The sequence below is a fragment of the Diabrotica virgifera genome, chromosome 9, assembly GCF_917563875.1.
Source record: "Diabrotica virgifera virgifera chromosome 9, PGI_DIABVI_V3a".
Classification (NCBI taxonomy): domain Eukaryota; kingdom Metazoa; phylum Arthropoda; class Insecta; order Coleoptera; family Chrysomelidae; genus Diabrotica; species Diabrotica virgifera.
Window position 1 is genome coordinate 67,584,827 of NC_065451.1, and position 19,190 is coordinate 67,604,016.

Genomic DNA, 19,190 nt, shown 5'->3' on the forward strand with positions numbered 1-19,190 from the left:
GATTGTTTCCCACCTTTAGACGTATTAGAGCAGTATGTCAACTAAAACTGTCACTGTGACAGTGGCATTACGTCTAAAGGTGAGAAACAATAAATATAATGTCAATCTATAAGTTACTATCGCTCAATTTAACACCTCCACTAGGTTCATCTCTTTATCTCACAACTTAATATGTTTTCCATCTTTTGCGTTATTTTGCCGGTAATTAGTGCGCTCATCACTCACTGTATAATACAATATATAGATAAAGAATAGATTACAGCAGAATATACCCAAACAATACGCACTGTTTCAAAAATATTCAAAGGTATAGCGATTACAAAAATTGCAATCTGGCATTATACATTATACAGTGTCTCACACTCAACCAACGGTGAATGGACAATGAAATGTAGCTTGAAAACAAAAAAGCTGTTGTTATGGAATAACCGCGAGCGGCGGCAAATATATATACACAGGTATATACAATTTATAATAAGATAGATAAAGAATACATTACATGAAAATGTGGATATCCAAACAATACACACTGTTTCAAAGCGTTTTAAGAGTGAAATTGTAGAATAGTTTGTTCAATTTTTTAAATGGAACTTTTGTTTCGATATGACGCGCCGGGGCCCCTGAATGTCGGGAGACCCGTATAATTGATACGGCTGATACGGTGGTAGCTACGCCTCTGCTAAAACTCCTGAATTTAAGTAAAACTATCTCTAGGTATGTCTTCTAACGATCATTAAATGCTTTTCTTTCATTCTTCTACCCACCCGAATTGGAGACATATATAGGGGAGTCAATGTAGATCGAAAACATGCATGGTTTCGGAAAAAATCAAACAAGCTTATATTTTCCTAAAACTTTTTTTAGTTCATAAATATTTTAAAGTAAAGAGTTCTACTCACAGATTTAGCCGCTAATTGTTTAAACAATAAAAGCGGATTTGTATAAATCATTTTACAAATATCTGTGAAAAATTTCCCTTTGCCCATTTGCCATTTCACTTTGATCAAAAATGTTTTTATATTGTTGTTCATTATTCTGAATCCGAAACATTACAATTTGAAAATTCAATTATTTGAGCTCTTTATAATAGTACCTACCTACCTATGTCTGCATAGCTAGGAACCATATGGGAAACTTTTTTATTATCAATTTTATGAAAAAAAAGGTATTCTTCATAATATGCTCTGCATATTATGTCAAAAAATTTGAAATTCGTTCAAGAGTAAAGTACTTTTATATTATTTCACAATATCGAAAATTTTTATTATGAAAAGTTGTTTGTAGATACTTAAAAACTATGGTTTAATATGCAATTACATACATCCTTCTAAATGAAACAAAAAATTGCAAATGTTTCTAAAAATTACGAATACCTAACATCATTCTATTACAATTATTATGGTAGGTAACTATTTTATTATTATCATCATCTTGGTGCTACAGCCCTTAAAGGGCCTCGACCTTCTCAAGCTTTCTACGCCATTCTGTTCTGTCCCTTGCTTGCATTTTCCAGTTGCCGACTCCGATCTTCTCGGCATCCTGTGTTACCCTGTCCATCCACCTCAGCTTTGGTCTACCCCGTCTTCTCATTCCCACGGGTTGTGCTGTTAGAATCTTTTTTATCATGTTCGATTCAGGGGCCCGGGCTACATGTCCCGCCCACTGCAGGCAGTTTCGCTTAATTATAGTGATAATATCTTTTCCACCAAACGTATGCTTGTAGATATTCTGCAGTTCAAAGTTATATCGACGCCTCCATATTCCGTACTCACAGACCGCTCCGAATATCTTACGTAGCACCTTTCTTTCAAAAATCGACAGAGCGGATTCATCTGTTTTAGTTAGCGTCCATGCCTCTGATCCATATGTGAGAACGGGGACTATCAATGTTCTATACAGCCTTATACGAGTTTTTTGAGACAGACGTTTGTTAGCTAAGTACTTTGATAGACTATGATAACACCTGTTTGCAATTATTATTCGTCTTTTTATTTCCTCTGATGTGTTATTATTGGGGTTAACCGGTTAACCGATGTCCCTAGATATATGAACTCTTTGACCGCTTCGAAGTTTTGGTCATTGACGATTAGATCTGCGTCAACATTTCCAGCTCTTGTGTTTGTGTTAGTCGCCATGAATTTTCTTTTATTTCGATTTATATGTAACCCCATTTGTTCTGCTGCTGCTACTAGCTCGGTTAGGATTTCCGCAGTTCTCGCTCTGGTTCTTGTTATAATGTCCACGTCGTCTGCATATGCTAGAATTTGGACAGATCTATTGAATATTGTTCCTCTGCTATCTATATTAGCGTCTCGTACGACTTTTTCTAATGCTACATTAAAAAGTTGACACGCCAGCGCATCTCCCTGCCTTAACCCCTATGTATTTCAAATGGGGTTGACGAGTCGTTTTGAATTTTTACTGCTGATATCATCTTCGCCATTGTCACTTTTATCATGCATATGAGTTTTTTTGGAATTCCTAACTCATTCATAGCGTTGTAGAGACTTGGTCTTAATACACTGTCATAAGCAATACCGAAGCATACCGAAACGTTTCTAGGAGAATATCAGGCAGGATTCAGGCGTGGACGTTCAACCATTAACCAGATCTTTACACTACGACAGATCCTGGAAAAAGCGCAAGAGTTTAACATAGATATGTACCATATTTTTGTCGATTTTAAAGCTGCTTATGACAGTGTATTTTATTATTAATTTTACGAAAAAAAGTGATTCTTTATAAAAAGCTCTGCATAGCCTAAAAACTAAGATGCAATTATCATGTTTTATCAATTTTATATGAGGTATGTCAAAAAATATGAATTTCGCTCAAGAGTAAAGTACATACCTACCTATATAGTTCACAACATTTCAATTAGAAAGATGTACAGTATAACCTCGATATAACGGACCTCTATTTAACGGACTTCGAATATAACGGACACAAAACCCGGACAAAAATGTAAAAAAATTAAAAACGTCCTGTTAATATTACACATGTTTATCCCGTCCCATACCAATATATTATATTGCATACAAACGGGGTCTCCCTGGACCCCAAATGCTGTATTTTACAATGAATTTCAATAAATTTTTTATTACAGCGTAATACAAACGTAAGGACATATTTCTAATTCATAATTTTAGAGAGATTTTTATTTTTATAATCAAAAACAGTGCAAATTTCAAAAGTGAAACCAAAACAAAAAATATCCGAGTTAAATAGAATTTTGTTTGTCCTTTGTATTTTTTATTTATATCTAAATGTAAATAAGTACTTACAAACTTTCAAAAAAAAAGATTTTTTGATTCATTTTAAACCTAATTTTATATAATGGACTTTCGGCTTTAACAGACAACCCATCCCCCCAATTAGTCTGTACCCCCCCAGGTTTTACTGTAATTGCATATTGAAAAATAGTTTTTAATTCTAAACAACTTTTTATAATAACACTTTTCAATATTGTCAAATATAAAGGTTCTTTACTCTTGAGTGAAATATTGTTTTGTATTGAGTGAAAAATACTTCTTGACATATATTGTATAAAATTGATTTTATAACTGATGGTTGTATCTTAGATTTTATACCATGCAGAGCGTTTTATGAAGAATAACTTTTTTTCGTAAAATTGATAATAAAAAAGTTTCCATCGGTTCCAAGTTACGCAAACACTGTAAGTAAAGAGCCCATCAAAAGAATATTTATTATTTTTCAAGTTTAATATTAAATGTATTTAAGTGTTGTATAGAAAAAACTTTTATGACTTTGTATAAACATTTTTTAATTGATATTATTTTATTTTTGTTAATTTTCTCAAAAAGAAGTTGTTTATTTCATTTTCAAACTAAAATAATTTAGTGCATTTTAAAATCTACATCTTTAAAAAACATATAAAATTGTAATATAGCCCTTTAAACTATGGGCCATTCCACGAACATACGCCTGTTTTGGATTACTTCGACAACGAATATTTTACTGTGCAACATAAGAAGTACGAAAGTAAATGGCGCTAATAATTATTCCAATAAACAACAATGTAATTTGCAATTTACTTTCGTTCTTCTTATTTTGCACAGTAAAATATTCGTTGTCGAAGTAATCCAAAACAGGCGTATGTTCGTGGAATAGGGTATAGAGTAATATCCTCTTAAATGTGGTAGTTATTCTACAAAACTATGAAGTTGTCAAAAATTACATTTTTTGAGACCGCATATCATTTGAATAAAATATTTGAGATTTTTTTGAATGAAACATCGGCTAGTACGATGTTTGAAAAGTAATTTGTGTAGGTTTTAGATTTTTATAGGTAAAATTGCATTAGTACCACATTTTTAAATAATTTTTAAACAAAATTCATGTAAGTCCCACTTTTCCGCCCACACTGTACTTATACACATATTTTTTTTTTTTGTAATATAACTATAAATTAGCTTTAAAGTTCTCCTTTCATTTCCAATTTGTAAAATTTAATTCGATAAATTTATTAAAAAGTTATGTTACAAATCAACCGAACGCTCAGCTGAACGCTACCATTCAGTGCGCCAATATCTGTAAGATGGTGACTAGAGTGTTATAAATAAAAAATTATAGAGGCTGTAGATTTAATTTTAGAAAAACCTTCTTTATGGCTTATTTGTTTAATAAAAAAATAAGCACCCACTTTTGGAGTGGAACTTTTTTATATTTTATATGTTGTCTATTATACATGTCTTAATGAAATTATGAAAAGTTCTACTTTGTTTGATTTTTTCCATAAGTAAAAACTCCATTGACACCACTAGTAGGGTTTCCCATGCTAGCAAATGTGGTAACAGTACTTTAAAAGAAAACATGACACTGACAAATTACACTGACAAGCCATTGTCATATACACTTGAGTCCATGATTCTTTAACTGTGCGTCATCATTTAAACCATACGAAATAAGTCTGAAATCTATTCCACGCAACAGCAAGTGACAGAAAGTGGCTATTACTCCGATCACGGACTATATTATAAAATTTGACGTTGTAAAATAAATAAAATTTAAAATTTTGGTGCAGAATTACAGCTACATTTGAAGTAGTTTAATAAATTATTTTAACATCATAATATTTGAAAATAAAATATATTGTTTTTAAAATAAAAATGTATACCATTTTTATTCAGTTGCAATGCGAAGGCAAAACAATTTTCGGCTCTTATTGGAGCCTCATCGGAAAGAACGTAGGCACTGTTCTCCATACCCTAACTGACCAGCGCCGAGAGTTTTTCCCGCCCATTGCAACCGAAGTGAAGGTATTAGGTGACTAGCGTCATCTGGCAATTGAAAGATGAAGTAGTTTTCAATCCTAATAGAAAAATTAATAATATTGAAAATATTAAAAATATTACTAAAAGATATTTAAATTGAACTTATTGGTACATTTCCCTGGTGACACCTCCAAGGCTTCTACAATTTGCAAGCCAAATGGATGCTGCAGTAAAGACAAAGGGAAGAAATTCTACATAATGCAATTCACATCCCCCGTCTGCAGCTTGGTAAAGTTCCAACGGAAAATGCACCTGGTTACTCTACGGAGTAAAGCGCAGTCCAGTCCTCTGAATCGCGATTTTCAGCTCTTATTGGAGCCTCATCGGAAAGAACGTCAATTGCCAGATGACGCTAGTCACCTAATACCTTCACTTCGGTTGCAATGGGTGGGAAAAACTCGGCGCTGGTCAGTTAGGGTATGGAGAACAGTGCCTACGTTCTTTCCGATGAGGCTCCAATAAGAGCCGAAAATTGTTTTGTCTTCGCATTGCAACTGAATAAAAATGGTATACATTTTTATTTTAAAAACAATATATTTTATTTTCAAATATTATGATGTTAAAATAATTTATTAAGCATGTAAGCTTTCATGGTTGGTCACTTCGAGTATGGATCAGCAGGCCTACGTCTCTCCGATGAGACTCTAATAAGAGCCGAAAATCGCGATTCAGAGGACTGGACTGCGCTCCGTATTCTAATTGAAAAGTAAGATTGTTTTGCCTTCGCATTGCAACTGAATAAAAATGGTATACATTTTTATTTTGTAGTCGTATTACTCCGTATAGTAACCAGATGCATTTTCCGTTGGAACTTTACCAAGCTGCAGACGGGGGATGTGAATTGCATTGTGTAGAATTCCTTCCCTTTGTCTTTACTGCAGCATCCATTTGGCTTGCAAATTGTAGAAGCCTTGGAGGTGTCACCAGGGAAATGTACCAATAAACTACTTCATCTTTATATTGTTTTTATTTATTTCACTTTTACGGATATCTAAAAAAGACATCCCTTAACAACTGTGAACGAGGTTAACTTTGTATGTAAATTAATATCAAAATAAAATACACTTACCATAAAATTTCAAACTCCAGTATAAAATTAGTTGTGAAAACAACTGTTGGTTTAATATAAATAACTTATGAATGCAAAAACAGCACAAAAAAGCCAACAAACTGACAGTGACAAGTAAACAAACCAGAAACGTCACAAATCGTAAAGTCTGAAAACGTCCACAAACGTCTTTTTTGTACCTATCTTTTCGATATACTGAGTCTAGAGCGTTCATGAAAATAGCATGTGTCTTTACTTATTAACAGGCGGTAGCTGGTTTGTATTTAGTTTCATGCGTGAAAGACAATGATGCTAGATAAAAAGTATGTGTTTTATCTCGCGAGGTATTAATGACGCACGGGTAAAGAACCCTGGACTCAACTGTACATACAGTGTGGAAGGCATTTATGGAATAAAATTATTTCTGCCCTTGTTTCAAAAAATCATAAAAAATGCTGAGACCCGTCGATTTTTAAATAAAAATGTGCACTTTCTAAACATAAATTTAAATTTACATGGTGATTCATGTAAGTCCAGCAGAGTCCATAAGCTTTATTTTTAATGGAGCATCCTGTATATTTTTATATTTTTAAAAGCTGCTTGACCACCTGATTTTATCGAACTATATCATGTAGGGTGTATTATGAATAATACAGGGTGAAATTTTGAAATTTTAAAGTATGGAAACCACTTATGGAATAAAATTGCTTGTGTCCTTATTTTAGAAAATTATAAAAACTGCTGGGACACATCTACTTTTAAATTCAAAAGGGCGGTTTACAAACATAAATTTAAATATACAGGGTGATTCACGCAAGTACAGCATAGTCCAGGATATTTAGTTTTAATGGATCACCCTATATACATATTTTTATTTTCTTAGAAGCTACTTTACAACCTCATCTCAAAAAAGTGTATTATGCAGGGTCCATTATGAATAATACAAGGAAAAAATTTGAAATTATTTATAAATTTCGTCAAGACCTTAAATTATGCAAAATCCAATAGATTTATACTTTTAGTTTAGAAAGTGTATGTCTTGATTTAAATAATTTAAAAATAATACCATTATTTAATAGTTATTTATGATATAAGTATTAAAAGTACACGTTTAAGGCACGCATGTGAAAGTTTGCAGAATGAGCGATAGCGAGTTCTGCAATTCACATGAGTGCCTTAAAAATGTACTTTTTAACACGCATATCATACAATATTTTTTCTACAAACGTAATTACAGGACAATATCTATAAAAACTTTTACTTGAACTTGACTGACATTCCATTTTTATATTTTTTTGACATTACATCAAAATTGTCTATTCGCGGTGTGCAAGTACTTGGAAGGGAAACGAGAAACGACCGTGCGCGAGTCGCGGAGAAATATTGCAACTATCTTAAATAATTCATATTGTCAATTGAAATTGTCAAATTGACGTATATTTCATACCTTCTGTCATTGAAGCAGAAAAATTATATATTGCTCCACAATATTGATATGATATGCAATTATTATATAAAGGTAAATTTAATTAATTGTATTTTGCTTGAAGTACTGCATTTTAATAACTAATTTTATTTACTACATACAATTGTTTACGTTTGCATAACATAACCTGCATCTTATTTTTTCTTCTTATTATTTTTTTGGACTATGGCCTTGACAATTATCCAGCAACCAGGACTAATATAATTGGCCAATATAATTAAAAGTGCGAATAAAAGTACAGAGCGTAGAAATAGAGGTCGCTTTGCCGAACTTGCACGGTCCCAATACAGTCAATACAAACTGCAGTACCTTCAAAATATTTTAAAGCACTAGTGCCTTAAAGTAGCATTTTTAACGCTCGTATGGAGTGCTAAAAATTGCATTTTTAACACGGTTGTAGAAAAAGTATGATAAATTAATAATTTCAAAATTTTATGTAGGTTTTTAATATCTTGACGAAAATTATGTATTATTTTAAAATTTCACCTTGTATTATTCATAATAGGTCCTACATAATACACTTTTTGATGTGACGTTGTTTAGCAGATTCTAAAAGTATAAAAATATACAGGGTGTTTGATTATAAAAAAAATCATGGACTATGCTAGACCTGCGTGAGTCACCCTGTATAATTAAATTTGACGTATCTTAGCGTTTTTTATAATTTTCTAAAATAAGGACACAAACAATTTTATTCCATAAGTAGTTTCCACACACTATAATTTCAAAATTTCACCCTGTATTATTCATAATATACCATACATGATGTAGTTCGATAGAATCAGGTTGTTAAGCAGCTTTTAAAAATATAAAAATATACAGGGTGAGGCAGATAAAGGGCCTATTAGAAATATCTCGAGAACTAAAGCTAAGAGAATCTTGAAAATTGGAATACAGGGGTTTTAAGGTATGAACAATTTAATGAAAATATTTTCTTCTCTTTGCTACTTCCGGTTATACCGGAAGTTGATTGTAACTTCGTTTTTTCAAAATAGGACACCATGTATATTTTTACATTTTTTGATTCTCCTCGATTTCTTCTTTCTTAAAATATAAGGTTTTGTAATATTATACAGGGTAGGTTAAAAGATAATTACGTTTTCTTATTAATTTCGTAGCAATATTAACACCCTGTAGGATTGTAATAGATTGGTATAATAAACTGTATTAATGTTCAAATGATTTTTAATATAGTCTACTATTGTTAAGAGTTATTGGTATAGTTAAACTTTTCATTTTAGTATACAGGGTTGGTCAAAACTCGGAATGAGTATTTTCCGAGTTTTCTTAAATGGAACATATTTTCTTATTTTTCTTAAAAAACTTAAAAAGAACCCTGTATTTTAGTATTGTAATGAAATGTTACTTTATGGTACTTTTTAATTTCTTAAGCATTCCCTATACATATCTTCTTTAATTTGTGAGTTATTGGTGATTAAAGCCAAACATTAATTGCAACACAAAATAGGTGAAATTGTATTAGGTTGGCCGTGAAAATATTCAATCACAAATAATTTTTTGGAAATAAATACATATTAATCTATACTGATACTTAAAATTGCCAATAGTGGTTGAGGTATCAAAATACCATCGAAGTTAGGATTGTTGGTGCGATTAACAATTAAGCACAAACTAAAGCAGTTAGGTATAGGGAATGGTTAAGAAGTAAAAAGTACCATGAAATATCATTTCATTACAATACTAAAATATAGGGTGTTCCATTTAAAAATACTCAGAAAATACTCATTCCGAGTTTCGACCCACCCTGTATACTAAAATTAAAAATTTAGCTATACTAATAATTGTTAACAATAGTAGACTATATTAAAAATCATTTGAACATAAATAGAGTTTATTATGTCAAACTACTACAATCCTACAGGGAGGGAATATTGCTACGAAATTAATAAGAAAACGTAATTACCTTTTAACCTACCCTTTATATTATTACAAAACCTTATATTTTAAGAAAGAAGAAATCGAGGAGAATTCAAAAATGTAAAAATATACAGGGTGTCCTATTTAAAAAAACGAAGTTATAAGCAACTTCCGGTATAACCGGAAGTACCAAATAGATGAAAATATTTTCATTAAATAGATCAGTCTTCAAAACCCCCTTATTCCAATTTTCATAATTCAATTGTCTTTAGTTCTCGAGATATTTCTAATAGGCCCTTTATCTGCCTCACCCTATATAGGGTGTTCCATTAAAAATAAAGCTTATGGACTATGCTAGACTTGCGTAAATCACCCTGTACAATCAAATTTAGGTTTAAAAAGCGTATATTTATATTTAAAAATTGACGGGTCTTAGCGTTTTTTAAAATTCTTTAAAACAAGGACAGAAATAATTTTATTTCATAAGTGCCTTCATGTATCTTACTATTTAAAAAATATGTTACGTAAAATAACTTACATCTTGAGAAGTAACAAACACACTTTTTAAGTTCTTATCAAGCTCTTCATTTTTCTTTAAACTTTCTTCAAACTCCTTTGGATACTCTAAAATTAAAGTAAGATTCAAATTAAATTTGTTTAAAAATAAAATAAAAATTCCATTTTTTTTATTCAGTTGCAATGCGAAGGCAAAACAATCTTATTTTTCACTTAGAATACGGAGCGCAGTCCGGCACTCTGAATCGGCGATTTTCGACTCTTATTAGAGTCTCATCGGAGAGACGTAGGCCTGCTGATCCATACTCGAAGTGACCAACCATGAAAGCTTACCCCCACATTGCAACTGACGTACGTGTATGGATTAGGTGACTAGCGTCATCTGGCAATTGAAAGGTAAAGTTTTCAATCCTAATAGCAACATTTATAATATTGAAAAATATTACTAAAATATTTTTAAATTGAAAACTTATTGGTCCATTTCCCTGGTGACACCTCCATGGCTTCTAAAAATTGCAAGCCAGATGGATGCTGAAGCGAAGAAGACAAGAAGGAATTCAAAAACTTACAATTCACGACCGCGTCTGTTCGGCTGGTAAATTCCAACGAAAAATGGACCTAGTTACTCAAAGGAGTAAAGACTAATATAAAAATAAAATAAAAATTCCATTTTTTTTGTTTATTTAAGATATATGTACACAGAAATGTATGAAAGAATAACCACTGAAATGATGAAAAAAAAAATGTGACAAAATGCAACAGAGTTCCTTCTATAGATACTTAGTAACATATGGAGAGACGAACAGATATCGATGGACTGGCAGAAGGTTCAGATAGTACCATTAGTACCGATTTATAAAAAGGGTTATAGTACGGATTGCAACAACTACAGAGGAATAACACTCTGAAGCACTGCCATGAAAATATATAAAAAGATACTGAATAAAAGAATAACCAGAAAAATTGACAGCACACTCAAGGAATCACAAAGCAGATTTAGAAAAGCCAGAAGCACCTATTATTATATACACTGACCGGCACGAAAAACGGGCACCCCAAAAATGGGTCATTTTTGATGTCATATATCTCCTAAACCTATTCTCCGATTTTAGTAATTTTTTTAATATGTTATAGCCTTATTCTCTAAACAATATCACTATAATATAATATTGTTGCTAGACAGGTAAATTTTCATTGTATACCGAGTGTACCAATAAAACTGGGTTTTTTTCTCAATTTTCACAACACCCTGTGGAATATTCTAGCCTTTATAAAATATTGAAATTAAAACCCAACTATAGCCCCAGGTTTTCTTAACATTCTGTTTTTTTATTCATTCGCTTATGTTGAATAATAAAAAAAGAATGTGTGTGTACTTTGTACGCACGTAAGAAGTTATTCTTCTTTATAATTTCAACGAAGTAAATATACTTAACAGGTTATTTGTATTATTTGTATTTCATTTAAATATTAAACTAACTTTCTTATCTACCACTTTCAAAAAAAGTTTATTAAAACAACCAAAAATTAAAATAAACACGAATCGTCCAGGATTCGAACCCGCGACCTTCCGATCTCTGACCCAACGCTCTACCAACTACACCACGGAGCTTCTTTTAACTGACACATAAGTTTCGGATATAATTACACAACACGGTGACAAATAGACATATAAAAATGTTATACCTAGGTACATAATATTTTATTATCTTACTACAGAGAAAGAAAAATCCAAAAATTATAATAAATAATACATTTACTAAAAACTACACCACGGAGCTTCTTTTAACTGACACATAAGTTTCGGATATAATTACACAACACGGTGACAAATAGACATATAAAAATGTTATACCTAGGTACATAATATTTTATTATCTTACTACAGAGAAAGAAAAATCCAAAAATTATAATAAATAATACATTTACTAAAAACACTAATATATTCTTTTAATGACTTATTTGCGCTGATACAGATACATACATACCTACCTACCTTGAAAGATTAGCAAGGAACTACATACTGTCTGTGTGCGCATGCGCGCAGATTTATGAAATTTTACTCTCAATCGCGCCTAAAGAAGAATAACTTCAAAAGTTAAGGACTTTAACAACTAGCAAGGTTCTTTATCAATACAGAGTGTTTCTAAATAAGTGCGACAAACTTTAAGAGGCAATTCTGCATGAAAAAATATTGACCGTTTGCTTGATAAACCTATGCCCGCAAATGATTCGTTTCCGAGATACGGGATGTTGAATTTTTTCTTACAAACTGACGATTTATTTATTGCTCTAAAACCGGTTGAGATATGCAATTGAAATTTGGTAGGTTCTAAGAGGTAGTTATTGCGCATTTTTTGACATACAACTAAAAAGTTTATATTCACCATTGGCGTGCATGCTGGTAATATGACCCGTATGCACACCAATGGTGAATATAAAATTCCTAGTTGTATGTCAAAAAATGCGCAATAACTACCGCATAAAACCTACCAAATTTTATTTTCATATATCAACAGGTTTTAAAGCAATAAATAAATCGTCAGTTTGTAAGACAAAATTCACATACCGTATCTCGGAAACGAAGCATTTTCGGACATAGGTTTATCAAGCAAACGATCATTATTTTTCATGCAGAATTACCCCTTAAGGTTTGTTGCACTTATTTAGAGACACCCTGTATTGATAAAGAACATGGCTAGATGTTAAAGTCCCTAACTTTTTTATTATCCAACATAAGCGAATAAATAAAAAAACAAAATGTTAAAAAAACCTGGGGCTATAGTTGGGTTGTAATTTCAATATTTTATAAAGGCTAGAATATTCCACAGGGTGTTGTGAAATGGAGAAAAAAAACCAGTTTGAATGGTACACCCGTTATACAATGAAAATTTATCTGGCTAGCAACAATATTATTATAGCGATATTGTAAAAGAATAAGGCTATAATATATTAAAAAAATACTTAAATCGGACAACAGGTTTAGGATTAGGAGATACGAGACATCAAAAATTACCCATTTTTTGGGGTGCCCATTTTTCGTGCCGGTGAGTGTATTTACCATCAAACAAATAATATAAAAATATCAGCAATACGAAAAAAGATGTATATGGTGTATATACACCTTGAAAAGGCTTTTGACGCGGTGCCAACGCAAAAATTATGCGAAATATTAGAGAAGAGAGGTATTAATAACAAAATGATAAGGGTAATTTAGAACATTAACAACAAAAATATGAATTATGTTATCAGTCAAAAAAGAACATCAAAACCATTTACTACAAACGAAGGTCTGAGACTGGGAGGACGATTAAGTCCAACACTATTTATAATTTACAAAATTTACATGGATGAGGTAATTAAAGAATGTAACGTAAAAGTGAAAAAAATGCATTTGGGTTATAGGAATTTAAGGAGAATAGACATTTTAGAAGAAGCATTCACTGAAGGCATGAGCGCCCATATAAAAGTTTTCAGGGGGAGGGCAAACGTGAAGATTTTGCACATTGCATTTTGTATACTATGAGTTACAATATATAGTTTAAAGCATCCGAAAAGCTAGGGGAGGCCACGGCGCCCCCCCTGCCCAGGGGCCGTTCTAGCATTACGTAACGCAGGTTGGGGGGGGGGGGTAAAAAATCTTCAAAAATTGGGTTACGCAATAGTTAAACGCCCATTAGAGTGAGTTACGTACAGAGGGAAGGGGGGGTCAAAAATCTTCAAAAATCGCGTTACGTAATACTTGAACGCTCTCCCATGGGTATGGGCGCCTATGACTGAAGGCGTTGTCATATTGGCCGAAAATGAGAAACAACTACAAAGAAATATAGAAATATGGAATGTAATATTAAAAACATATTGAATGACAATAATTAATAAAAATAGAACAGAAGTTATGGTCATGGAAGAAAATGAAGAAGAAAAGATAAACATAAAAATAGAAGAAGTAAATGGAACAAGCATGAACCTTCCAATACTTAGGAGTAGAATTAGGAGACAACAGAAGACAGGAAACAGAAACTAATAATATAATTTAAAAAACGATGAACCTATACTATGCAATGAGCAATAAATTCATAAATAAAAAAATAAATAGAAAGAAGAACAAAAGAATGACAAAAGAGTATGAAGAGAGTACAGGCTGTAGAAATAAAATAGGTACCTTAGACAAGTTAGAAAATGAGATAGAATACGGAACACTCAAATAAGAGAATATTTTGAAATAGAAGAAATTTGACAGGCAAAAACGCAAAGAAGAAAGGTAGACTACAACAAACATGGGATTGAAGCCTAGGAAAAATATTTGGAAAAAATGGGAACAGACGCTGACCAGAAATAAGAGGAATGGGTAAAATTTGTGCATAATGTAAATATATTGCAGAATATTAGTTAAGTCTAAGATTAAGTTGGATATTAATATTAAGACCCCCATTCACGTTGGGATCAGTACTGATACATGAGGCAAGTATCAGTATCGCAATACAAATCTCATAGTGTATTTGGATGTCTCAGTATCACAACTATGTATCATTGTCTTGAAACAGATACAAATCCCATGATAGGTGTATAGAATAGAATAGAAATATGCTTTATTGTCATGGAAAAGTTTACAATTGAATGGCCGCCCCGAATAAAGTTTTGACATGTTTTTAAACATGTTTTGACAGGAAACGTTTTTTTCACTTGTAATCAAATTTAAGATCAAAAATGTATTTTTTATTATTGGACGAGGAAAACAAAAAGATTTTTGAAAGGATAATATACCATAAACTTTTATATATAGGGTGTCCCAAAAGTAGTGGAACGGTCGAATATTTCGCGAACTAAACATCGGATCGAAAAACTGAAAAATACGTGTTCAATCATTTTCAAAAATCTATCCAATGACACCAAACACCAACCCCCACTACACCCCCTGGAGGTGGGGTGGGGGGTAACTTTAAAATCTCAAATAGAAAGCCCTAGTTTTTCTTTCAGATTTGGATTCGTTACGTAAAAGTAAGCAACTTTTATTCAAGACATTTTTTCGAACTGTGGATAGATGGCGCTATAATTGGGAAAAACCTTTTATCCTGATACCATAGGTAAATTATAGAAACGGTCTAATATCTCGAGTAACACACTTCCAAATGAGAAACCAAAAAACAGGTTTTTAATATTTTTCAAAAACCTATCGACAGACATCAAAAATGACCCTCCAACCCACCCCCTGGGGACGGGGTGGGGGGTAAATGTAAAATCTTAAATAGCAACCCCCACTTTTTATTGCAGAGTCGAATTCGTCATGAAAAATTTAGCAACATTTATTCGAAACATTTTTTAAAATTGCTGATAGATGGCGCTAATAAATCGTATTTTTCCAATTAAAGCGCCATCTATCAACAATTCTAAAAAATGTTTCGAATAAATGTTGCTTAATTTTTCATGACAAATCCGAATCTGTAACAAAAAGTGGGGTTGCTATTTAAGATTTTAAAGTTACCCCCACCCCACCTCCAGGGGGTGGGTTGGAGGGTCATGTTTAGTGTTATTCGATAGGTTTTCGAAAAGTATTAAAAACCTTTTTTTTTGGTTTCTCATTTGAAAGTGTATTTCTCGAGATATTAGACCGTTCCTATAATTTACCTATGGTATCAGCATAAATCGTTTTTCTCAATTATAGCGCCATCTATCCACAGTTCGAAAAAATGTCTTAATAAAAGTTGCTTACTTTTACGTAACGAATCCAAATCTGCAAGAAAAACTAGGGGTATCCATTTGAGATTTTAAAGTTACCCTCCACCCCACCTCCAGGGGGTGTAGTGGGGGTTGGTGTTTGGTGTCATTGGATAGATTTTTGAAAATGATTGAACACGTATTTTTCAGTTTTTCGATGCGATGTTTAGTTCGCGAAATATTCGACCGTTCCACTACTTTTGGGACACCCTGTATAAAAAATTAAGACGATAAAAAATCGGTTTAGTGGAACAAGGTTGCAACATCACTGAAATTCAACAAAATGCGTTGGTTACAACCTTTTAACATTTTGTGTAGAAACGTAAGGAAATAAGCGACTGCTTGCTAAAAAAATAATATTTATTTTTCAAGGAGCATACCTTTATTTATTTATGTAAACCTACATTATTAACAAAGATAAAAAAAATATTTTCAGTTTTCCATTGAGGCAAGTTTAAATAAAATTTTCTGGATTAGGAATATAAGCACACATAATCCATTAAGTTGTTTTTTGTTTCTTTACTGGCAAAGGATTCTTATACAATACAGGAAGACTTTCAATTGGAATGCCAACTGGTGGCAAACAACGATTTCTAACTCCCATTCTTTTTTAGCCAACACATGAGTAATCCTAGGTCGCAATACATTGTAGCTTTCGCAACATATTGCTTCCCAGTGTCTTGTAGGGTTTTTATTGTCGTTCTTCTCACTAAGCCTAATTTTTCTTTTTCACGATTTATTTAACTGCTTTTCTCTTGCCACACTCACATTAACACATCGCCGCTTCGCAAGAACGTAGGCATAAATAAAAAAGACGATTTTAAAGGAGAGATATTTTAAAATTTTATAGATATGATCATGGGCATAAGTTGTTACTGTCAAGAAATTACCTATACAATTTTATTAGAAATACAGTGGAACCCCGATAAGTCGGCCCCCGATAACCCGGAAGTCCGGCTAACCCGGACCGATTTTCATGAGACAAACATTTCAACAATAAAAATGTACTATTCGTTGCAAGATAATTCGGATGGAATTCCCCAGATTATTTTGTGCTTGATATCGGCAGAATCTCTTAATCTGGGGAATACCATCCGAATTATCTTGCAAGGGATAGTATGTAATATAATATTTGAGAGATAATGTGTATTCGTGTAATTTGAACTATGTATACGATAGTAAAAATGACTCATGACACAAGGCGGCCGCGGCAGAGCGACGGTCATTGTCTCGGATTTATCGGAAACAACAGGCACCTGTTATTCCTTTATTTATTTCAAACTGTCTTAGCATTGTTTAATAAAGACTAAAAGACTATTTTTAAAAAATTCTTTTTTAAACAATGGTCTTAGTTTTCACTGTTCATAACATCGTTCCGATTGTGACTGTATTGTGTGTAGTAGTCTTATATTGTTTGCTTCCGTTTGCTTAGGTTTGTGTTTGCGTGTTTTTAATAATTTAGATGTGTAGGTACTGTGCATACAGGGTGGTGAATTGGAACACGGGCCATAGGAAACTCAATGTAAAATTCTAAACTGTTGAATTCCTGCTTCCCTAATTATTTTACATCAAAAGTCATTAGAAACTATTTGTAGAGAATTGAAATCTGTATTGAAAACAACTGTTAATATTGTTCTACGAACAATATTTATTCAAAATTTTGTAAAAATATATTACAATTTTCAGAGAAATACGCCAAAGTTACGCCACACACAGTGCGATCATGTGTATAAGATTGCATTCGGTGACAATGAATTTATTATACAATTTGAACTGTAAATTTCTTTATTTATTTTATCATTTATTGTTTAAAACACAATAAAGTTGATCAGATACCCTCAGTTAAGGAGAAAGTATTAATAATAAAAATATTTTCTTCAGTCAATAGTGTGCTCACTGTCAATTAAATAGTAACGTATGGCCTAAAATGCCCACACATACCTACTGCGGTAAATACATTATATTTTTCAAAATTTTGTAATGTGTTTAAATCGTAGAACAATTGTTCTGTTTTTAATACAGATTTCAATCCTCTATAAATAACTTCTCATGACTTTTGATGTAACATAATTAGGGAAGCAGGAATTCAACAGTTTAAAATTATACATTGAGTTTCCTATGGCCCGTTTTCCGATTCACCACCCTGTATATATATTTCATGTTATTTCAATTATAACGGAGTTTATCTGTAAGTATACCGTATTTTATTAATTTTTACTATATTCTCTGGCTAACTCGGATTTTCGATAACCCGGATCGGCCGCGGTCTAAATACAAACTGTGATAACTAGATAAATTTATAAAGTGTTAAGATGGTTAAATTTCATCATTTTGTTACCCCCTATTAGAGTTAAGTATTTCTTCCTTAGAAAAATTTACTTCAACTTTGTTAAAACGCTGACCTAACTACAAAAAAAGTCCTTATTTTAGAGATAATTTTCACAAAAATTAATCGTAAATATAAGCTCTTAGCGACTATTATTACTAACGTCATAGGTCTTTATTCACGCGATAGATACTTTTATTTTTAGTAGATCTGCATTAATAAGTCAATTTCATCAAACTTTGACTTAAGCCTACGTTCTTGCGAAGCGGTGACATGTTACATGCGCCATGTCTAATATTTCTAATGGTGTTACAACCTTATTCGCCATGGCTCTACTTGAATGCTCCCATAAAAATGAAATCAGGTAATTTTCTGAGACCAATTGTATACCAGTATAACAGAAATGATGGTTACATTATTCCGCTAATAACACCGATTCACAAATATTGTGGGTTACAACGTTATTTGAGGCGGACATTCAATTATAGACAAAGCTTACAAAGAGTCATAAATAAAAACAATAACAAACACAATTTACTAAAATTGTACAGGGTGTAACAAAAATACAGGTCATAAATTTAATCATATATTCTGAGACCAAAAATAGTTTGAACCTAACTTACCTTAGTACATATATGCATACAAAAAAAGTTACAACCCTTTGAAGTTACAAAATGAAAATCGATTTTTTCCAATATATCGAAAACTATTTGAGATTTTTTATTGAAAATGGACATGTGGCATTTTTATGGCAGTAGCATCTTAAGAAAAAATTATAGTGAAATTTGGAAACCCCATAAAAATTTTATGGGGGTTTTGTTCCTTTAAACCCTCCCAAACTTTTGTGTATGTTCCCATTAAATTATTATTGTAGTACCATTAGTTAAACACAAGGTTTTTAAAACTTTTTTGGCTCTTAGTACTTTT

The 19,190-nt window shown here is 32.1% G+C and overlaps 1 protein-coding gene across 1 annotated transcript in view; it reads right to left on the reverse strand.

Moving 5' to 3' along the window:
• Positions 1-19,190, reverse strand: part of LOC126892479 (protein NDUFAF4 homolog) — a 35,874-nt gene that overhangs the window by 12,317 nt on the left and 4,367 nt on the right. The window contains exon 2 of the mRNA XM_050662012.1: positions 10,245-10,330. Coding sequence (XP_050517969.1) covers positions 10,245-10,330 — 86 coding nt within the window. The remainder of the gene's footprint in view (positions 1-10,244; positions 10,331-19,190) is intronic.